At 39.1% G+C, this 20,700-nt stretch overlaps 2 protein-coding genes across 2 annotated transcripts; both read left to right on the top strand.

Moving 5' to 3' along the window:
• Positions 1–8,373: 8,373 nt before the first annotated feature.
• On the top strand, positions 8,374–11,315 carry LOC140778314 (protein neprosin-like). The gene is made up of 7 exons (XM_073122958.1): positions 8,374–9,107; positions 9,206–9,292; positions 9,383–9,595; positions 10,249–10,413; positions 10,489–10,542; positions 10,658–10,804; positions 10,897–11,315. Exons 1-7 carry the CDS (start codon positions 8,928–8,930, stop codon positions 11,272–11,274), a joined length of 1,224 nt encoding a protein of 407 aa, XP_072979059.1. The 5' UTR covers positions 8,374–8,927; the 3' UTR covers positions 11,275–11,315.
• A 1,403-nt stretch (positions 11,316–12,718) lies between these two features.
• On the top strand, positions 12,719–15,990 carry LOC140776984 (uncharacterized). Its single transcript, XM_073120883.1, has 2 exons — positions 12,719–13,976; positions 14,999–15,990. The coding sequence occupies exons 1-2, from the start codon at positions 12,719–12,721 to the stop codon at positions 15,988–15,990; spliced, it is 2,250 nt and encodes a 749-aa protein (XP_072976984.1).
• Positions 15,991–20,700: the final 4,710 nt, after the last annotated feature.

Genomic DNA, 20,700 nt, shown 5'->3' with positions numbered 1-20,700 from the left:
CAAGGCCACAAATTCATTGTGGATTTGTATCCATCGGCCTTACAGGGAGCTGACATGATCTTAGGAACACAATAGTTGTAGAAACTAGGATTGGTGATGTTTGATTTCATCAATATGTGGATGACTTTGCAGTGGGATGGTAGGGTTGTGTGGTTTGAAAGTTGAGATCATAGTTGAGCTAGACCTTGTATTTGATGGTGGGGCTGCCTCAGCCATCTTGGACAAGGAAAGACACATTGAAGATGCCCCTACCACCGGCAGCTCCACTCGAGACCACGATGTATGCAACAACATGGTGGCTTGAGTCGGCTTGCATCGAACCAACTAAGAGCATTCCCAAATTTCACACCAATAAGGTTAGGGAAGCATGGTGGATTGATACAGTTTAGCTAGACCAAGCATGATTGGAGACTTGAAGACTCTAGGCTCGACACCCAGGGCACCGAAATTTCAAATAATGCCCTAGCTTTTGTTTATTTATCTTAGCTTTGCTTTGGCTTAAAAATTGTAATTCAGATTAGATCGTAGAGTCTAATCAATTGTTACGTAGTCCTATTAGTCTAATGTGTCAGTTGAACTTGAGCCTAGTTGGGCTAGACTAACTTAAGTCAAGGTTAGCTACCTATATAGTATGTGGTGTGCACCCGAGTCAGGTATCTTTGGTTAATTGAATATGAAATCTCCTTGTTATCTTCTTCTTCCTCCTTCCTTGTTCACCTTGCCTAAGCTTGGCCAACCTCCACCATGGCATCTTGTTGCCTTCTTTCTTATTTGATTGGCACCTCCTACCTCTAGGACGCAATCCATCTTCTCTCCCGTCACTCCAGCCCAACTGAAACCACCATTATCATCGCCTCCACCTCCATACAACCCTACACTAGTCGAACAACCAAAGCTTTATCGTTCTTTCTGACCTTTGTCCACTATTCAGTCGATATCTTAATATATAACTAACAAACCTTGAGATCTTATATCTATTAGAAAGCTCTTTTCTAAAGGGACAACTGATACGATTCAGACTTCATCGACGTCGTCTCGAGCATGGATTCACTTTAGGAGTATTTTTGTTTCATGTTTTAGTGTTTAATTTCCATTAAAATAAGTTTTTTGTAAGTCGCGTTCGAACGCGGGTGGAGTGAGTTCGAACGCGGTTTGTGAACGGGGTTGTGAACGTGGATGAAGAGAATGCACTATGCGTTCGAACACGGTGCGTTTGAACGCACTGTGAACGCCTGCATCGCGTTCGCAAATACCGACAGGCGCGTTCGATCGCGCGTTCGAACGCCTGCATCGCGTTCGCAAATCCAAAATAGCGAACTCGGTGCGTTCGAACGCGGTCGGGCGAGTTCGAACGCGGTCGGCAATAATTGTATTTTTAGGGTTAATTTTGAGTTGTTGGTTAGCCTTTAAAAGGATGTGGATCGCAACCAAAGTCATTATTGATTATTGAATATTGAGATTGAGTTTTGCCTTGCCTCCTTCGTCTTCTTTGCTCCCGTTCTCTCAATCCCCAGCGACGCCGCTTCTAACCTCCCTCGACCGGCCAATCACCCTAGTCCCTTAGGGGTGGCCCTCTCCTCCCCCTTCTTCTAATCTATCCAACACTTGCCCTAACCCTTCCATCAACCATAACTCTTCCATCACCACTTTTTACCGATGCCACCCCATTAACGTCAGTCCACCTTTAACCACCATTACCTAGGATCACGTGCCTCCATCTACGGATCCAAAACAGATCATCCTGACGTTTGTCCACTAAACGGATGATATCTCGAGATCCCCAACCTTGATTCGCCTGAATCTTATTTGATGGAAAGCTCTTTTACAGGGCTACAACATAACAAAATTTCATGTCGATCTGACGGCGTCATATTTTGGGGTTTTTTTTAAAAAAAATTCTGTACCAGATCTAGTCCAGATCTAAGAATTGGAAGAGATCGATCCTTAGCCCATACGGAGAGATCGTATCAAGCTAGTATCAGAGCTCCATAGCCCGAGGCGAGATCGTATCAAGCTTGGTATCAGAGCCACTGTTCCTCGGACAAGCACTTCCTTTGACGACCACCAGATCCATGGCTGCACGGCGAGATGATGAAGAAGAGATTCTCCCAATATAGGAGAGAGAAACGGTTGCGGGGACTTCCACCCACGGAACCACCCGATCTAATCGGAATACGAAAGAACCTAGCGTTCAAGCCGTGTTGGGTTCTCTTTCCGAACAAATGGCCATCAACAACCAAATGATGATGGAGATGATGCGGGAACTACGGGCGACAAGGGAAGCAATGGCGAACGGGAACGCACCCTCGACCCCACGACGCGAGTCCACCCCTTTGAACCCACCGCCACCGGTTCAGCCTTTGCAACCACAAGAGCCGCTGCTACCACCACCCTATGGGTAGAGGCAAGCAAGGATGGTTACACTAGGTCTAGTTGCGGGTGAACCCATCCGACGAGCAAACCACTATGGAGACCACGTTGGAGATCAAGATCTATGGGCGGGTCAACACGATTCGGAACCACGGCGAGTTAATCAAAACCGAAGGAGGAATCATCAACCCTTCATGGTGCATCCTCACCCGGTTAGACAAGGACTTGGACATGATCCGGAACGAGACAAAGGCATCTGTGGACAAGTCATGCGTCTCGAATTCCCCAAGTTTAAAGGTGGCGATCCGATCGATTGGTTGTATAGGGCGGAGCAATTCTTTGCATACCAAGGTACGGTAGAAGAATACAAGGTGACGCTTGCGAGCTTCCACCTTGAGGATGCGGCGCTTCATTGGTTTCGAGCAGCCAATGCCATAGAGGCCATCGAAACTTGGGCTGAATTTTACGTCGATATCACACGGCGATTTGGAGCATCGGGGTATGAAGACTTTGATGCTCTCCTCTCAAAAACAGTGCAAAAGACTATGGTTGGGGCATACCAAGAAGAATTTGAGAGGATTAGTAGCCGATGTCATCCACCATGAACGGATCAGCAACTTCGCAGCACCTTCGTCTCCGGGCTGCACGGTGACATACAAGCCGATGTGAGGGCTTTAAGGCCTAGAACCTTAAAGGAGGCCTTCGAGGATGCAGTGCTTATGGAAGACAAACATAGGGCCATGAAGATACACCTGAAACAGAGTTGGACGAGCCAAGGAAGCCGCAATCAATCCCAACCAACCATAACGGCAGGAAACATCACCGGAGTACCAAGAGTTGCTGCTACAGTGGTACCTCCTCGAGCACCCTTGAAGCCATCCCAAGATGTGAAGTATGCACCTAGAGGTCCGGGACGAGCACTCACACCTGCCCAAGTAGAAGAAAGAAGGGCCAAGGGCCTATGCTTCCGTTGTGATGAGAAGTTTGTACTCGGGCATCGTTGCGCTAAACCGATGGGATCAGTGATGCTAATCGATGGATTGGAGGAAGCTGAGGATGAATTTACAGCTGAAAGTGCAGATGTGGCTGGACATCAAGGAGAAGAAGCTGAGGAGCAACCCGTGGAAGACATGATAGCCGAAATCTCCCTCCATGCCTATTCGAGGACAGCTGCGCTAAAGACCTTGCGGGTGAACGGTGTAGTCAAGAAAACCACAGTGAGAATCTTGATTGACACCGGGTCCACCCACAACTTCATTGACAAGAGGCTCCTTAGGAAGATTGGGCTCGAGTCAGAACCCACGGAAGGGTTCGATGTGACGATTGGAGATGGCACCACATTGCGAGTGGATTCTATTTGTGGAGGTGCAGAATTGAAGGTGCAATGCCAAATTTTCACATTGGATCTCTATCCGTTGGCCTTGCAAGGTGCCGATATTGTTTTGGTAACCCAATGGCTTCGAAGCTTGGGGCTCGTGACATTTGATTTTACAAGCCTCACATTGACATTTTGGAGAAATGACTAGAGAGTGCTGCTGGATGGAAGTAAACCGTTGCTTGGACTTCCAAACGAAAGGGACGCAAGGGAGCTCGCTTCTTTCTCGGCACCCACCTTTTCTTTCTTCTCAGATCTACAGAGAGCCAGTGTAGAGGATAGTGAGCTGGTCTGACTCATGGAGGAGTTGAGAGAGAACCCCTCAAGCCACCCCGAGCACGAGGAGCGCGATGGGTTAGTACTAGAGCACGGGCGAATCAAGGTACCCCATAACGAAGAGCTACGGAGACTATTGATGGCACACTTCCATGATACTCCTATAGCAGGTCATGAAGGGGTATTACGTACCTACAAACGGCTGGCCCAAAACTGTACATGGACAGTGATGAAGATGGACGTAAAGAAGTATGTGCGTGAATGTCAAATCTGCCAACGAGTCAAATCGGAGGCACTCAAGCCCAGCGGGCTGCTGCAATCACTGCCTATACCGGAGCATATTTGGGAGGATATATCTATGGACTTCATTGAGGGGCTGTCGGAGGTTCGAGGACAATCGGTGGTGTTTGTTGTGGTGGATAGACTGAGCAAGTATGCTCATTTCATAGCATTGTCTCACCCATTTTCAGCGAAAAAGGGTTGTTGAAATTTTTGTTCGGGAAGTAGCACGCTTGCATGGGATGCCTAAGACGATCGTGTCAGACCGGGATCGCATCTTCATCAGCGAGTTTTGGTCCGAGTTCTTCAGATTGCAAGGGACTCAAATCAACCTTAGTTCAGCTTATCACCCCGAGACGGATGACCAAACCGAGGTGGTGAATCGTGGACTAGAGCAATACTTGCGATGCTTTGTGGCGGATCGACCAAAGGATTGGGTCAAATTTCTTCCATGGGCTGAGTGATCATACAATACCGCTCATCACTCTAGCATCGGCATGACCCTATTTGAGGCAGTTTACGGGCGCACTCCCCCTGTCTTGCGTGCACACGATAGACTCACGGCGGCAGATAGGACTGAGCTTGACTTGGAGCTTGCTGATCGAGATGAAACATTGAGACGGCTCAAGACTCACCTAGCCACAGCCCAAAACTACATGAAGCAAACGCATGACAAAGGTCGACGTGAGCGAGAATTTGAGGTGAATCAATTGGTGTTCGTTCGAGCTCAACCGTATCGGCAACCCACATTGAGGATGATTTTGAACCAAAAGTTGGGATACAAGTACTATGGTCCATACCAAGTGCTACAACGAATCGATCTAGTAGCTTACCGGTTGGACCTACCTGAACGCCTGCATCGTGTTTGCAAATACCGACAGGCGCATTCGATCGTGCGTTCGAACGCCTGCATCGCATTCGCAAATCCAGAAGAGCGAACTCGGTGCGTTCGAACGCGGTCGGGCGAGTTCGAACGCGGTCGGCGAAAATTGTATTTTTAGGGTTAATTTTGAGTTGTTGGTTAGCCTTTAAAAGGATGTGGATGGCAACCAAAGTGAGGATTGATTATTGAATATTGAGATTGAGTTTTGCCTTGCCTCCTTCGTCTTCTTCGCTCCCGTTCTCTCAATCCCTGGCGACGCTGCTTCTAACCTCCCTCGACCGGCCAATCACCCTAGTCCCTTAGGGGTGACCCTCTCCTCCTCCTTCTTCCAATCTTTCCAACACTTGCCCTAACCCTTCCATCAACCATAACCCTTCCACCACCACTTTTTACCGGAGCCACCCCATTAACGCCGGTCCACCTTCAACCACCATTACCTAGGATCACGTGCCTCCATCCACGGATCCAAAATAGACCACCTGACATTCGTTCACTAATCGGATGATATCTCAAGATCCCCCTATCCAATTTGCCTAAAACTAGATTTGTTGGAAAGCTCTTTTCTGGGTCTACAACATATCAAAGTTCTACGTCGATCCAACGGCGACATATTTCAGGATCTTATTTCAAAGTTCCGTGCCAGATCTAGTCCAAATCAGGAAATCGAAAGAGATCGATCCTTATCCCATAAGGAGAGATCGTATCAAGCTGGTATCAGAGCTCCATAGCCCGAGGCGTGATCGTATCAACAACATACCCAAATTTCAAAAGGTTCCAACGGGTGGATCCCAGCAATAGCCCTCGAAAGGTCTGCCTTTAGAACTAGTCTAGAGACTATTGAGAATCATGTCAAGCCGTCTTCGCCACTAGATATATCGGAGCATCTATTAGTACAACATATTTAGGGTTTAGAAAAGAAATAAATAAAGTTATGAGTTAAATGCTTAGTAAATAGATCTTACCTAAAGTCAGTGATGTCAAATAAAGAGTAAATAATGTATTGGATAATATAAATCAGAAATGAGCATTATATCATGATACGTCTATGAATATATTCTCAATAATATATAAAATAGATAATAATTTATATATCATAAATGAGTATGTACATGTATTATTAATAATATATATCTCTTTATTGATGCAACTATATTATATCAACATGTAACATGTTGATCATAACCATACTATAACAATTCTAAATGCAACCGCATATGGTGCATGACAACCACTCAATAATTATATATATTAGATAATAATAAAATGAATACATTTCTCAACATCTCAATCATCAATATCAACTATGAATAATACCATAATCCTATACCACCATGTACGGCCCACACCCAGTACCTGATATCACAATCTTGTTCGAAGGCTCAAATGATACTCTGTTATATGCTAATAGTATTTTAGTCGTAATCATACTCTGCTATACGCTAAAAGTATATCAATATCTAACCAGATTAAGTACCTACCAACTGATAGAAATTATGTGAGGATAACTCACCACGTATGTCCTTAGTTTTTCCTCAAAATTCATAAATAGAACTATATACAAAATATAAAATCATACAGTAAAATATATGTTTGTCTTTCTTTTAGCTACTCAAAGCACCAATATTGTTTCTCCTTAAAGGTTGATTATATCTTTAGATTCCTTTAGCTATTTTAGTTGCATAAAAATATCATATATATTTAAGAAATTATATTAGATAAATAAAAGTGTTCATAAGTAGATACCGTAACTTATTTGCTACATAGATTAATTTCTTTTAAAATGAAACCAAGTAAAAGAAGGAGAAGAAGAAGAAGAAGAAAGGTAGCAATAGAATAAGAAAGAGTAAAGGTCACTTTTTTATATTCTTATTATTAGTATTTAATGAAACACTAAATATTAGAAATGCAAACTTAGAAGGGAAAAGAGGGAAAATATCTCATTTGCGATAAAAACCAAAAATAAGTTTGAGTGATAAAAATAAAAATTTACTGTGTTTTTATACAAATTACACTATAATATAAGACGTTATTTATAATTTCTGAAAGAAATAATGTTGTTGAGGTTAACCTATTTTGGCTACATGAATTATGTGACCACTCGAGTGATGCCCATGTGCACGCATGTCGCCTAAAAGCAGAGAGGCTCTGATAGGTACTTAAATAATTTTAATTTTAACGAGTTTCTTACTCCTAAACCTTTATAAACTATACCGAGAGCCCATCTTCACCCTACCTAGGAAACTATATATATATAGTGCCTCAAAAATTGAGTATATGTGGAGAACAACTGAACAAGGCAATACAATAGTTTAGTAATTACCATCATTTTGTCTTTCCCTTTCTTTAGTGGGGTTTATTATCTATTCAGCAGTCCACTTTGGCGATATAAGCATGGCCTCCACTTTCCTCGAATGACTCGTTAGTGTCACTGATTGTGGGGCTATGTGGAAGAGGACAGCAAAACAAAGTGGAGGGTAAAGAGAGAATGATGCTAAGGGAATAGCAAGCATGATCACTTAGAGGCCTCTAAAAGGGGATTGAGAAGGCCCCCCCCCCACCCCCACCCCCCCACTCCCCCACATTGGTGCACCCACCGCTTTAGATATGGTCTATCGCTTTGTTACTGATGGAATTATTAGCCATATCTAACTGTGAAGCTATTCAATCTTTATTAAGGATTGAGAAAGGAATCTTTTGAAGTTTTAAAACAAGGGAGAGAATCTCGCACACACAGTGAGAAATAGCTTTAAGCATATATGCATTAATTAGGCACCTATAGTAATGAAAACATGAGAGCAGTTCACTGAACAAGGAACTCAAACCTAATTGGAGAGATTTGAGATCGTTAATATATATAATAACTATTCAATAGAGAGGCCGCGTTATAAAATTAATTTAGAGGAGTTGTTTTGGTCATTAATATAATTCCACCACACAGCTCTAGGAAACTGAGAAAGAAAACCTAAAGGATATAGCAAGCTAGACCAAATGAAAGTGGAGCCCAGGAGCTGTGCTTTCTGCTACCATGGGTAATGACCAAAACACGAGAGGAGGAACCACATGGGTAGTGGAATTATATTTCCCTAAACTAAAACGAAATAAAAAGAAGAGAAAGTTAAAGTTTGCTTGATCTGGAAGCTTGCACTCGAACCACAAATCACTCATTATATTTTTCTCCATCCACAATGTAGCCAAATATTCTTTTTTAAGCGGAAAGAGAGGGAGAGATAGAGAGAGAGAGAAAGACAGTAAAAGGAAAAAAAAATCACTGCTTTCTCTTTGGAAGACACCCACCTCATTACTCCTCTTTCCATGACCACATGGAGAGCACTCTGAACACCCCACCCAATTTCTTCTTTTCTCTTACTTTATCAGCTCATTCTTGAAGTCCTGTCAGTAGTAGTAGCCCACTTACAATCGCATTTGAATCTGGCCCACAGAGAGAAACAGGGAAGAGGAAGTTAGCCATAGAATATAAAAGACTAGAGGAAGTGAAAGCATGGGCTTAACAATTATTTGATCCTTCTAGGCTTTGGAAGCAGTGAAAGAGGAGTTTGGTGGAGTGAATTCCATGAATAGGTTTGCTTGGAAGTGGGAGCTGTGCCTCTCTGGACAAAACCAAAGGAAGTCCTTAATAGGTAAAGGGTCATATGACCACAAGAAGAAGACAACCACACAAGTGTGCACACATACAGACAGACACCTCTAGAAGAAGAAGGATCACAGAAAACAAATTCGACAGGGATGGCTTCTAGCTGCAGCAAGCCAGTCATTCTCATATTAGTGTTACTTGCCCTTGCTCATGAGGTGCTCTCAGTATCAGCAGCCAATACTACTCTCCACCCCAGTGAGGAACTCTTAAAGTACAGGAGGATTAGAGCTCACCTGAGAAGGCTCAATAGGCCTTCTCTGAAGACAATTAAGGCATTTAGTTTTCCTATAGACCCACATCCTCTGTTTCATCTCTTCTATTCTTTCCTCTTTGGTGATATAATAAACTTCTATTTGTTGTTGTTGCACAGAGTCCTGATGGAGATCTAATAGACTGCGTTCCTTCTCATCAACAACACGCATTTGATCATCCAATGCTAAAGGGGCAAAAGCCACTGGTATCTTACTTTTTCCTCTCGTGGGTCATTATATTGCTTAGCCTTCATTTAAGATATAAGATAGCCTACATATTTTTCACTTGGTTACAGGATTCACCAGAGAGACCCAGAGGCCGTAACTCGAGTTGTATCTTTGATGATATCCTCCAGGCATGGAGAAGTACTGGTGAATCGTGCCCCAGAGGAACTGTGCCGATACGAAGGACCAAGGAAGATGATCTACTGAGAGCAAGCTCCATTGGAAGATTTGGAAGGAAGGCAGCAGGGAGAGTGCGACGCGATACGACAGGCGGCGGCCATGAGGTACCCTCAATTGAACATTTCAAAGATTTACACTTGAAAAAAGTTTCTCCATTTTCTCAATAAATTTTCTTATTATTCCAATAATAAGGATTGGAATATTGCATTATGATTGCATACTTCCAAAAAAGAGTCTTCCTTCCCCATTCTCGATAGGTTGATGAGACCGACGCGAAATGCATTGGAAAGAAGTGGGTCTCGCCTCTTGGTATGATTAATTAAATATAAATGTCAATGAGAAGCACGGGAAGCCAAGCTCACATGGAATAAGAAAAATAACTTCATATGCATCTGCAGAAGCTTCAGCAAGAGAAATCAAGATGAGGCATTTGACTCAAATATTAAAATCTTCTGCACGGTTTTGTCTTTATGTAGAGCATTAATTTGGGCTAACATCAAGGACCGAGGCTAATCAATGTTGTTTCATTACGCCAGAGTTGTTAGTTCCATTCATATTTAAATGGTTTCAAGTTTCTGTTTTGAGACAGAAAATATTTGGGTCGAAAAAGATCAAGAACTACGGTCAAAGCTAGCAATCTTATATTCTGGCGAAATATACAAAGCGAATTAATTATTAGAAATCTTTCAAATATGACCTTTTTCATATATGGGGTAGTAAATTTGAAACACTTGCATCACATCGTATCTGGTAACAGCATGCAGTGGGGTATGTCACCGGAGAGCAATATTACGGAGCAAAAGCTAGCTTAAATGTATGGTCAGCAAAAGTAGCAAGCCCATCTGAATTCAGCTTGTCCCAGATATGGCTCATCTCGGGCTCATTTGGCAATGATCTCAACACCATTGAAGCTGGATGGCAGGTAACTCCAGAGTTGCATGCATCAATATACATTAATAATTACATGTTTCTTAATTAGTTTACTCTCCTTTTTCAGGTTAATCCACAACTATATGGAGATGATTGCCCTAGGTTCTTCACTTACTGGACAGTATGTACTCTTACTAGTGTTACAAATTTTTCGCAAATTAATAAATATATGTGATATTTGGTGTATCATCCAACTCAGCATTCCTAACTTCGATCTAATTGAACGGTGTACGTAGACGGATGCATATCAAGAGACAGGATGCTACAATCTCTTTTGTGCTGGCTTTGTTCAAACAAACAACAAGATTGCAATTGGAGCAGCTATCTCACCCACATCAGTGTATAATGGAAGGCAATTTGACATCAGCCTACTAATATGGAAGGTAACATTCACACATCTATGTTTAAGAAGATTATTAAGTCCTACCTCCTGTAACCTGCAACTGATTAACTTGCATGGGTTATTAATAATTAGGATCCAAAGCATGGACACTGGTGGCTAGAATTTGGCGGGGGGCTAATTGTTGGATATTGGCCCTCATTTTTATTCAGCCACTTAGCAATGCATGCAAGCATGGTGCAATTTGGAGGAGAGATTGTTAACACCCAGCCCTCGGGATTCCACACGTCGACGCAAATGGGCAGCGGCGGCTTCGCTGGAGAAGGATTCAATAGAGCCGCATATTTTAGAAACTTGCAAATTGTTGATTGGGACAATAGCTTGATCCCTTTGTCCAATCTTCAGTTCATGGCTGACCATCCTGAGTGTTATGGCATACAAGGCGGTAGTAACCGAGCTTGGGGAAATTACTTCTATTATGGTGGCCCTGGAAGAAATGTAAGATGCCCATAGAAAAAAAGAAAAAAAAGAGAGAATTAGATGGTTTTGATTCTTATTTCTCTTACTGGTGTTATTATTTTCGGTTTTTTTATATAGTTATGGGTTTTGGGTAATTTTAATTTATTTTTTATTCATCGTGAGCTTATAAATTATTATAAATTATAGGCTGGACGAAAAATTAGCTGTCATTAATATATAGATAGAAAATAACTAGGTCAATTCTTCTAATAAATGGGTCAAAATCCAAACCATACGCATCTCAATAAAATTTTTTATTACATATCGACCTCAATGTTTATAGGAGGGAATCAAACTTATAATTTTTGTCATGAGTTGGTAAGACCCTATTGGTAATTTCATGTATTTGACATGAATTTTATAATTTTTGAGCTAACTTTTAAGTGAGGCCCACATATTATTAATGATAGTTTAATGGTGGAATTAATTTAGCTCAAAGTGTACTTTATTGTCAAATATTTACTTAGTCAAATCCATGAAGAGAAGTGAATGAAAATTGGCTCTAAAGTGGGTATCATGGCAATGGGAAATAAAGAAAAGTAAGTTTAGTACCATATTGGATATTTGAGAAATATTAGTATGGTATATAAGTAACAAACTTCTTATGGACTTTGAGCCCCAAAAGGGGTACCTATTTTGTGGGTAAAGGTTACTATGCAATTTAACTCACACACACGCGCGTCGCCCGGCTCGGTTCGGTTCGCACAAATCTGGTTTGATTCGGGATCGAAGTGGTGTGTCCCTTCGATAAACAGTTAATCAGTCAGTTAGTTGGTTGAACCCAACCCGAAATGATGCATCCCTTCACAATGTAATTATTAATTAGTTTTAGAACCGAAATGGTGCATCCATTCGGTGACCTTTTGCATCTTTTCGTCAAGCTATCAGTCTGCATAATTAGACATAATATCAGAGAGGGAAACTTGGTTCATTCCTTCTAGAATCGAGTCTTTAAATTTGAGTCTGCATTTCAGAGAGAGTACAGCACTGTTCAGGTTTAATCAAGGCATTAGAAAGTTGCTTCCTTTCCAGTGCAAGGCAGTCGTTGTATCCTGGGAGACCGACGTCCATTGTTCTAGAAGCAATCGGTGGAGGGTGAATTGGTCTTAAGGAGATAGTGTCCAACACTAGACTCGACTACTCAGAATTTTATTCTGTAATCTGTGAGTTCATTTAATTTAATTTGAACAAATTTTTTGTGACTATTTGGAATCAGATTATTACTGCCAACAATCTTAAGACCAGTCCTTTGGTAGTTACTCTGATTCCAATCAGTGTTCTTTTCTTCTAATCGGATTTTAATTTTATTTCATTCTTTTAGATGGCTGAAATAGTAAAGAGTACTATTTACCCTATCACTGCTCCTCCAGTACCTACAGTTCATGGAGAAAAGCCTGAGAAGTTCTGTGGTGCAGAATTTAAGAGATGGCAATAGAAAATGCTTTTTTATCTGACCACCTTGAATTTGGCTAAATTCTTACATGAAGATGTGCCTGAACTCCGAAAGGAGGAAACTGATAGGCAAGTAGTTGCTGTAGTGGATGCGTGGAAGCATGTCAACTTCCTTTACCGAAACTATATCCTCAATGGATTGGACAACTCGTTGTATAACGTGTATAGTTCAGTAAAAACGTCCAAGGAATTATGGGATTCTTTAGACAAGAAGTACAAGACAGAAGATGTTGGTGCAAAGAAATTTGTAGTCGGTAAATTTCTTGACTACAAGATGGTTGACACTAAACCAGTGATTAACCAGGTGCAAGATCTTCAAGTAATAATTCATGAGATTCATGTTGAAGGGATGGTGATTAATGAATCATTCCAAGTGGCGGCTATTATAGAAAAATTGCCACCATCTTGGAGGGATTTCAAAAATTACCTAAAACACAAGTGCAAGGAAATGACACTTGAAGAACTTATTGTCAGATTGAGGATTGAAGAAGACAATCGTACTGCTGAAAAGAAAATTGGAAGCCAGTACGTGTCAAAGGCAAATGTTGTGGAGTCCACCAAGGACAAGAAAAGGAAGCATACTAGCGAAGGCTCTAAAAATGGCAATACAAAGAAGTTCAAGGGCAAATGTTACGTCTGTGACAAACAAGGGCATCGTGCTCAGGACTACCGCTTAAGAAAAAAGAAGGAGAACTCAAAGAAGGAGAACTCTGAAAAGAAGAAGCCACAAGCCAATATAACTGAAGTAGAACACCTTCGTTCTGATGTCGATGATATGCACATCTCCGCTATTATCTTGGAAGTAAACCTGATTGGTGGTAATCCTAAAGAATGGTGGGTAGACATTAGAGCTACTCGACACATTTGTGCCAATTGGTGGATGTTTTCGTCTTATCAAATTGCAACAGATGAAAAACTTTACATGGGCAATTCAGCAACTTCCAAGGTGGAAGGAATAGGAAAGGTTACGTTAAAATTGACTTCAGGGAAAGAACTTACTCTTAATGATGTAATGCATGTGCCCGACATTCGAAAGAATCTGGTTTCGGGATCATTATTGAGTAAGAAAGGTTTTAAGTTGGTGTTTGAGTCTGATAAGTTTGTACTTATCAAAAATGGCATGTATGTTGGAAGGGGCTACTTGTCAAATGGCATTTTTAAGATGAATGTAATGACTGTAACTCCAAAAATAAATAAAGGGGAATCTTCTTCTTACTTGCTTGAGTCTTGTGAAATTTGGCATGGTAGATTAGGACATGTTAATTATGGTACATTGCGTAGATTAATTAATCTTAACATGTTACCTAATTTCCAAATTGATTTAAATAAAAAATGTGAAATATGTGTTGAAGCCAAATTGGCTAAGACTTCGTTTCATTCTATCGAACGAAGTACAGAACCTCTAGAACTTATACATACCGATGTATATGATTTGAAATTTGTTCAAACTAGAAAGATGGAAAAAAGTATTTTATTACTTTTATTGACGATTGCACAAGATACTGTTATGTGTATTTGCTAAGAAGCAAAGATGAGGCATTAGAAATGTTTATACATTGCAAATTAGAGGTTGAGAACCAACTTAGCAGAAAGACTAAAATGCTAAGAATTGATAGAGGTGGTGAATATGAGTCACCATTTGCACAAATATGTGTAGAAAATAGAATTATTCATCAAATAACGGCTCCTTACGCTCCACAACAAAATGGTATTGTTGAACGTAAGAATAGAACTCTAAAAGAGATGATGAATGCCATGTTAATAAGTTCTGGTTTGCCCCAGAATTTATGGGGGGAAGCTTTGCTTTCTGCAAATCACATTCTCAACCGGTTACCCCATAAGAAATTGGATAAAACACCTTATGAGTTATGGAAAGGTTGAGAACCTAGTTATAAATTCTTAAGAGTGTGGGGGTGCCTAGCAAAGGTTGCAATTCCAGTACCTAAAAGAACAAAAATTGGACCTAAAACTATTGATTGTATATTCATTGGTTATACTCATAACAGTAGTGCATATCGATTCCTGGTTCACAAATCAGATAATTCTGAGGTATATGAGAATACAATTATTGAGTCTAGGAATGCATCATTCTTTGAGAATATATTTCCATATAAATCTACATTAGAAATAAGTTCTCTTAAAAGAACTTATGAAAATAAGCAGGACTAAGAGTCTATGCAAGAAGGAAATGATAATGAACCTAGACGAAGTAAGAGGGCAAGGACTTCTACGTCTTTTGGTCCTGATTTTCTAATATATTTGTTAGAAAAAGAACCTCAGAGTTATAAGGAAGCAATGTCTACTCCTAAAGCTCCTTTATGGAAAGAAGCCATTGATAGTGAAGTTGAATCCATTTTGCAAAATCATACCTGGGAATTGGTGGATCTTCCACTAGGGTGTAAACCTTTGGGTTACAAATGGATATTTAAAAGAAAGATGAAAGCAGATGGTTCAATTGACAAATACAAGGCGAGACTTGTAGTCAAAGGATATAGACAGACAGAGGGAATAGATTACTTTGATACATATTCACCTGTAACAAGAATAACGTCTATCCGATTAATAATTGCTCTTGCAGTATTATATAATCTGGAAATACATCAGATGGATGTGAAAACTACATTCTTGAATGGTGAATTAAATGAAGAAATCTATATGGAACAACCCGAAGGGTTTGTGGCTCCAGGACAAGAGAGAAAAGTGTGCAAATTAGTTAAGTCTCTTTATGGGCTTAAACAAGCACCTAAACAATGGCATGAAAAATTTGACTTAGTTATGATGTCAAATGGTTTTCACATTAATGAATGTGATAAATGCGTTTATGTGAAATGCACTTCAGATAATTATGTCATTATATGTCTATATGTGGATGACATGATAATAACTAGTAGCAATATTAATGTCATTAAAGCTACCAAGAACATGTTGGCTAACAAGTTCGATATAAAAGATATGAGAGTTGCAGATGTGATTCTTGGTATAAAGATCACTAAGGCAACTGAAGGGTATGTTATATCTCAATCACATTATATTGAGAAAATACTCGACAAATTTGATAAAGATAGTAGCAATATAGCCAGAACACCTATAGATGTGAATCTTCATCTCACAAAGAATACAGGTGTATGTATATCTCAGTTAGAATATTCTCGGATAATAGGCAGTTTGATGTACGTCATGAATTACACTCATTCGGATATTGCGTACTCGGTGAGTAAACTGAGTAGATATACAAGTAATCCAGACAGTGATCACTAGAAGGCGATAGTTAGGGTACTCAGATATTTGAGATACACCACTAATTATGGATTGCACTATTCAAGATATCCAGAAGTACTTGAAGGGTACAGTGATGCAAACTGGATATCTGATACAAAAGATACCAAATCCACGAGCGGATATGTCTTTACACTTGGAGGTGCATCTATTTCATGGAAATCTTCTAAACAAACATGTATAGCTAGATCTACTATGAAATCTGAATTTATAGCATTAGATAAGGCTGGAGAAGAAGTAGAATGGCTTCGAAATTTCTTAGAATATATTCCTATGTGGCCAAAACCAGTGTCCGCAATTTGCATACATTGCGATAGTCAATCGGCTATAGGAAGGGCACAGAGTCAAATGTATAACGGTAAGTCACGACATATACGTCGTAGGCATAATACACTGCGACAATTGATCTCAAATGGTATAATATCTATTGATTATGTAAAATCAAAGGATAACAACGCGGATCTATTAACTAAGGGTTTAACAAGAGATCAAGTATATTGTTCATCGAGGGGAGTGGGTTTGAAGCCTACCACCTAGAGTAACGACACAACGGCAACCCAACCTAGTTGACTGGAGATCCCAAGATCTAGGTTCAAAGGGACAACCAAGTTGTGGGGGTGTTATCTGAAATCACTAAGGAATTAAATTTCCTACACCTTTCCTATGATGACATAGTGATAAACTTGTACTAAGTGTTAGGGTAAGCAATGCTTTTAATGACTCTTATACTTTGGAATTCCAAATGGAGTATGGCAGGATACTCTTAATAAGAGGTCACCTATGTGAGTGTGAAATGGGCCGCTTCTATGAGATGACTAGGCTAAATCTCTAGAGCACTCAAAGAATTACCAGGCGCGTCCAGGGCCGAAATGGACACAACATATAGAACTGACTGTGTTGAAAAGAGCTGTGTGAGTATTATTGTCTTGGTTTATATAAAAGCTGAACAGTTCAAGACATCATGTTCACTGGTTAGCGAATAAACCCGATAATGCTTCACTATGGAAGGTTCAAAGCCAAAAGCTACCTATCCTGATGCGGTAACTTTTCGTTGTACTCTCAATCAAGTCTGCATTTCATATGCATTTTCAGCCAATTCATTCATGTGGGGGATTGTTGGTAATTTCATGTATTTGACATGAATTTTATAAATTTTGAGCTAAGTTTTAAGTGGGGCCCACACATTATTAATGATGGTTTAATGGTGGAATTAATTTAGCTCAAAGTGTACTTTATTATCAAATATTCACTTAGTCAAATCCATGAAGAGAAGTGAATGAAAATTGGCTCTAAAGTGAGTATCATGGCAATGGGAAATAAAGAAAAGTAAGTTTAGTACCATATTGGATATTTAAGAAATGTTAGTATGGTATTATAAGTAACAAACTTCTTATGGGCTTTGGGCCCCAAAAAGGGTACCTATTTTGTGGGTAAAGGTTACTATGCAACTTAACTCACACATACGCGCGTCGCCTGGCTCGGCTCGGTTCGGTTCGCACGAATCTGGTTTGATTCGGGATCGAAGTGGTGTGTCCCTTCGATAAACAGTTAATCAGTCAGTTGGTTGAACCCAACCCGAAATGATGCATCCCTTCACAATGTAACTATTAATTAGTTTTAGACCCGAAATGGTGCATCCATTCGGTGACATTTTGCATCTTTTTGTCAAGCCTGTTTACTTCTATAAATAGGCTGTCAGTCTGCATAATTAGACATAACATCAGAGAAGGAAACTTGGTTCATTCCTTCTAGAGTCGAGTCTTTAAATTTGAGTCTGCATTTCAGAGAGAGTACATCACTGTTCAGTTTTAATCAAGGCATTAGAAAGTTGCTTCCTTTCCAGTGTAAGACAGTCGTTGTATCCTAGGAGACCGACGTCCACTGTTCCAGAAGCAATCGGTGGAGGGCGAATTAGTCTTAAGGAGATAGTGTCCAACACTAGACTCGACTATTCAGAATTTTATTCTGTAATCTGTGAGTTCATTTAATTTAATTTGAACAAATTTTTTGTGACTATTTGGAATCAGATTGTTACTGCCAACAGACCCAACCATCAATCTATAGTAATTTAATATCTCTCTAAAGTTGATATTTCTTTGCATACTTTTGATCTATAGTAGTCATTTATTATCCCTCTAAAGCTGATATTTCTATATATATTTCGCATAATGCTCCTTTAAAAACTCTTATATTTTTTTTTACATAAATGCCTAAATAAGTCAATGGTTAAATTTTAATCTGTTTATCAGAAAATTTTCATGTGGGTAGCGCGTGCTTGTAATTTGGCCTCGTGACCTATTCGGATTTAATCTATTTCTCAAGTGGGTTAGCCAATTATAATTTATATATTAACAATGGCTAGTCTTTTTATTTATTCTATCGATCTATATAATTTAGTTGTAAAAAGATAAAAAGGAAACACCTTCGTTCCTTTTTCACGTACTTTATCTTTCTTTTCGGTGGTTATGTCTTTCTGTCTATTAAATGCGTCGTATCTTGGCTTATAATCAGCAAGGGATAACTTGAGGCTTCAATACAAAAATCGATTGTTCTAAAATATATAAGCAAATATGAAACGCAGGAAGAGTATACATTCAAATAATTGAATATTGAGGTGGCATACTGTAGGATATTTTTTTATAAAAGCTAAGTGTTTAAAATGACAATCGGTGAATTCAAGTTCCCCTCTAGAAATTTTGTAAGCTCCCATAAAAGGAAATTATGTATTCTTTGGTTTATTCCCACGTTACTTGGGAATGAAGAATGGTTGGATTGAATTTCCTATATAAGGAGATGTACTCTTACATCATGACAAAGTTCTTAAGAGCCTCCATTAGAAGGAGCTTTATGAATGAGAATTATTAAATAATTATATATATAGAAAGAAAGGAAGGAAAGAAAGAAAGAAAGAAAGAAGGAAAATGTATGGTATTAAAGATGTTGGATTTTATTATTTTTATGTTGCTTTTAAGATGGCTGATGCTAAACCTGTCCTCAAGCAAGCTAATCAACTTTTCAAATCGTGTGATGATGCTTTGCTATTGGGATAGCAATTTGCTGGTGAGATTGGGAAATTTGGAGAAACTATCACTGAAAACAATGTGCTTTGAAAGATACGAAGTTCTAACTCTAAATAAGTTAATAATGCACATCCGAATTAAAAGTAAAGTTCATTATAGAGATATACTTAAAAATTAAGAGAAAAACATTGAGAGTAACTAGAGAAAGTATTTTAATAAAGGTAAGAATTTTTCTAAGTTAAAAACGAGCTTCAAGAAAATAAAAAGAAATTTTTTTTGCTATATTAGGGGCAAAGTTGGGCAATTTATGAGGCAACATGCCGCTACCATAAGGGAAAACAATTAAAAGAGAGAGGAGGCCAATGTTGTTTAACATGATGATTGTTATGATCACTTAACTCACGATGATCAATGTAGATAAAGTTTGGTGGCTTGACTCTGATGCTACTTGCCATGTGATTCCTTTGAGGAGCACATTTAAAACCTCAAAAACTATTGAAGATAAAACGATGATGTTCATAGGTAACTCTTTTACGAGCATTGTGGTGGTCAATGTTTATCTTCCTTTATCTTAAGGTAAGATCCTTAAAGTACATGAAATTTAATATATTTCTAGAGTAGGGAAGATTCTTATTTCTATTATGAAACTTGATGTGATTATGGCTTCGATATATTCTTTGTTTACTATAAAGATATTATTAATAAAAATGGATCCATTGTGGAAAAAGGTTATACTAGGTAAAATAATATCTGCTTTCTATGAATAAAGATATTTTTATTTTATCTTATATTTTTTTCCTTTCAACAATTATGATCTTTGGCATCATAGACTTGGACACATGAGATAAAAATCATATATAGATGATACATCATGATTTAGTTCTTAAATTTAATCTTCTATTCGTTCCTTCAAATATAAGTTTTTGTGTACAAGCCAAAGTATGCAAGAAATTTTAAACAAATGTTGTTAGACTATTTCATTGCTAGAGTTACCATGTTTATGTCAATAAGAATCATCATACTAGGAGTGAAAAATGTTCTTTATAATGTTTGTAAGAATCATCAAATATAAATTTTTTCGGTGAAGTATTCTGCACTTGAATCATAATTATATACTTTTAAGTTATGGTCTAATAGGAAACTAAATCTGAATAATTTAGTACTTGGGATTGTATACGGAAAGCCCAATTGTAGTAAACCTATAAAGGTTTAATAAAGTTTAATTAAGTCATGTAAGCCTCTAAGATAAGCCATAGTTCGAGTCATATAAGTTAATTGAACTTATATTAAAGGGACCAAGGGTTCTTGAGCTTGAGTTCAAGTGGTGTTAGTGGACTCATCAAGCTAAACTAGCAGAACTAGTTTTGACTAATCCGTCGAACCTGAGTCAAGCAAGATTTAAGGTGCAATTTATCAAACCATCACTTTGAGGACAAAGTGAGCTATGGTGGAGTAATATGACCCGAGTCAAACTGGACCACCTCGTGGATATTAGGTTCATAGCTTGAGCTACTTATCTAGCTAGTTGTTTAATTCTGTATTTGGTTTAGTTTAATTTTAGCTTATGTAAGTCGGTTTGGTTAAATGTTGGACTTGATGTGGACTTGGTTAATTATGTGGTTTGGGTTAACTAGTTAGCCTCGAATATACATTACACAATGTAACCTAGATT

Source organism: Typha angustifolia, chromosome 15 (genome assembly GCF_048772165.1).
Source record: "Typha angustifolia cultivar Huaian chromosome 15, ASM4877216v1, whole genome shotgun sequence".
Classification (NCBI taxonomy): Eukaryota; Viridiplantae; Streptophyta; class Magnoliopsida; order Poales; family Typhaceae; genus Typha; species Typha angustifolia.
The sequence above is the reverse complement of the archived record's forward strand: the minus strand, read 5'-3'. Positions and strand labels throughout refer to the sequence as shown.

Bases quoted from the DNA above. Each gene is read 5' to 3' on its own strand.
- LOC140778314 (XM_073122958.1), top strand. From the start codon at position 8,928: ATGGCTTCTAGCTGCAGCAAGCCAGTCATTCTCATATTAGTGTTACTT. The intron at 9,108-9,205 runs GCATTTAGTTTT...GTTGTTGCACAG, and splicing joins CTTCTCTGAAGACAATTAAG to AGTCCTGATGGAGATCTAAT. The intron at 9,596-10,248 runs GTACCCTCAATT...ATCTGGTAACAG, and splicing joins CGACAGGCGGCGGCCATGAG to CATGCAGTGGGGTATGTCAC.
- LOC140776984 (XM_073120883.1), top strand. From the start codon at position 12,719: ATGCTTTTTTATCTGACCACCTTGAATTTGGCTAAATTCTTACATGAA. The intron at 13,977-14,998 runs GTAGATTAGGAC...TATATTTGTTAG, and splicing joins GTCTTGTGAAATTTGGCATG to AAAAAGAACCTCAGAGTTAT.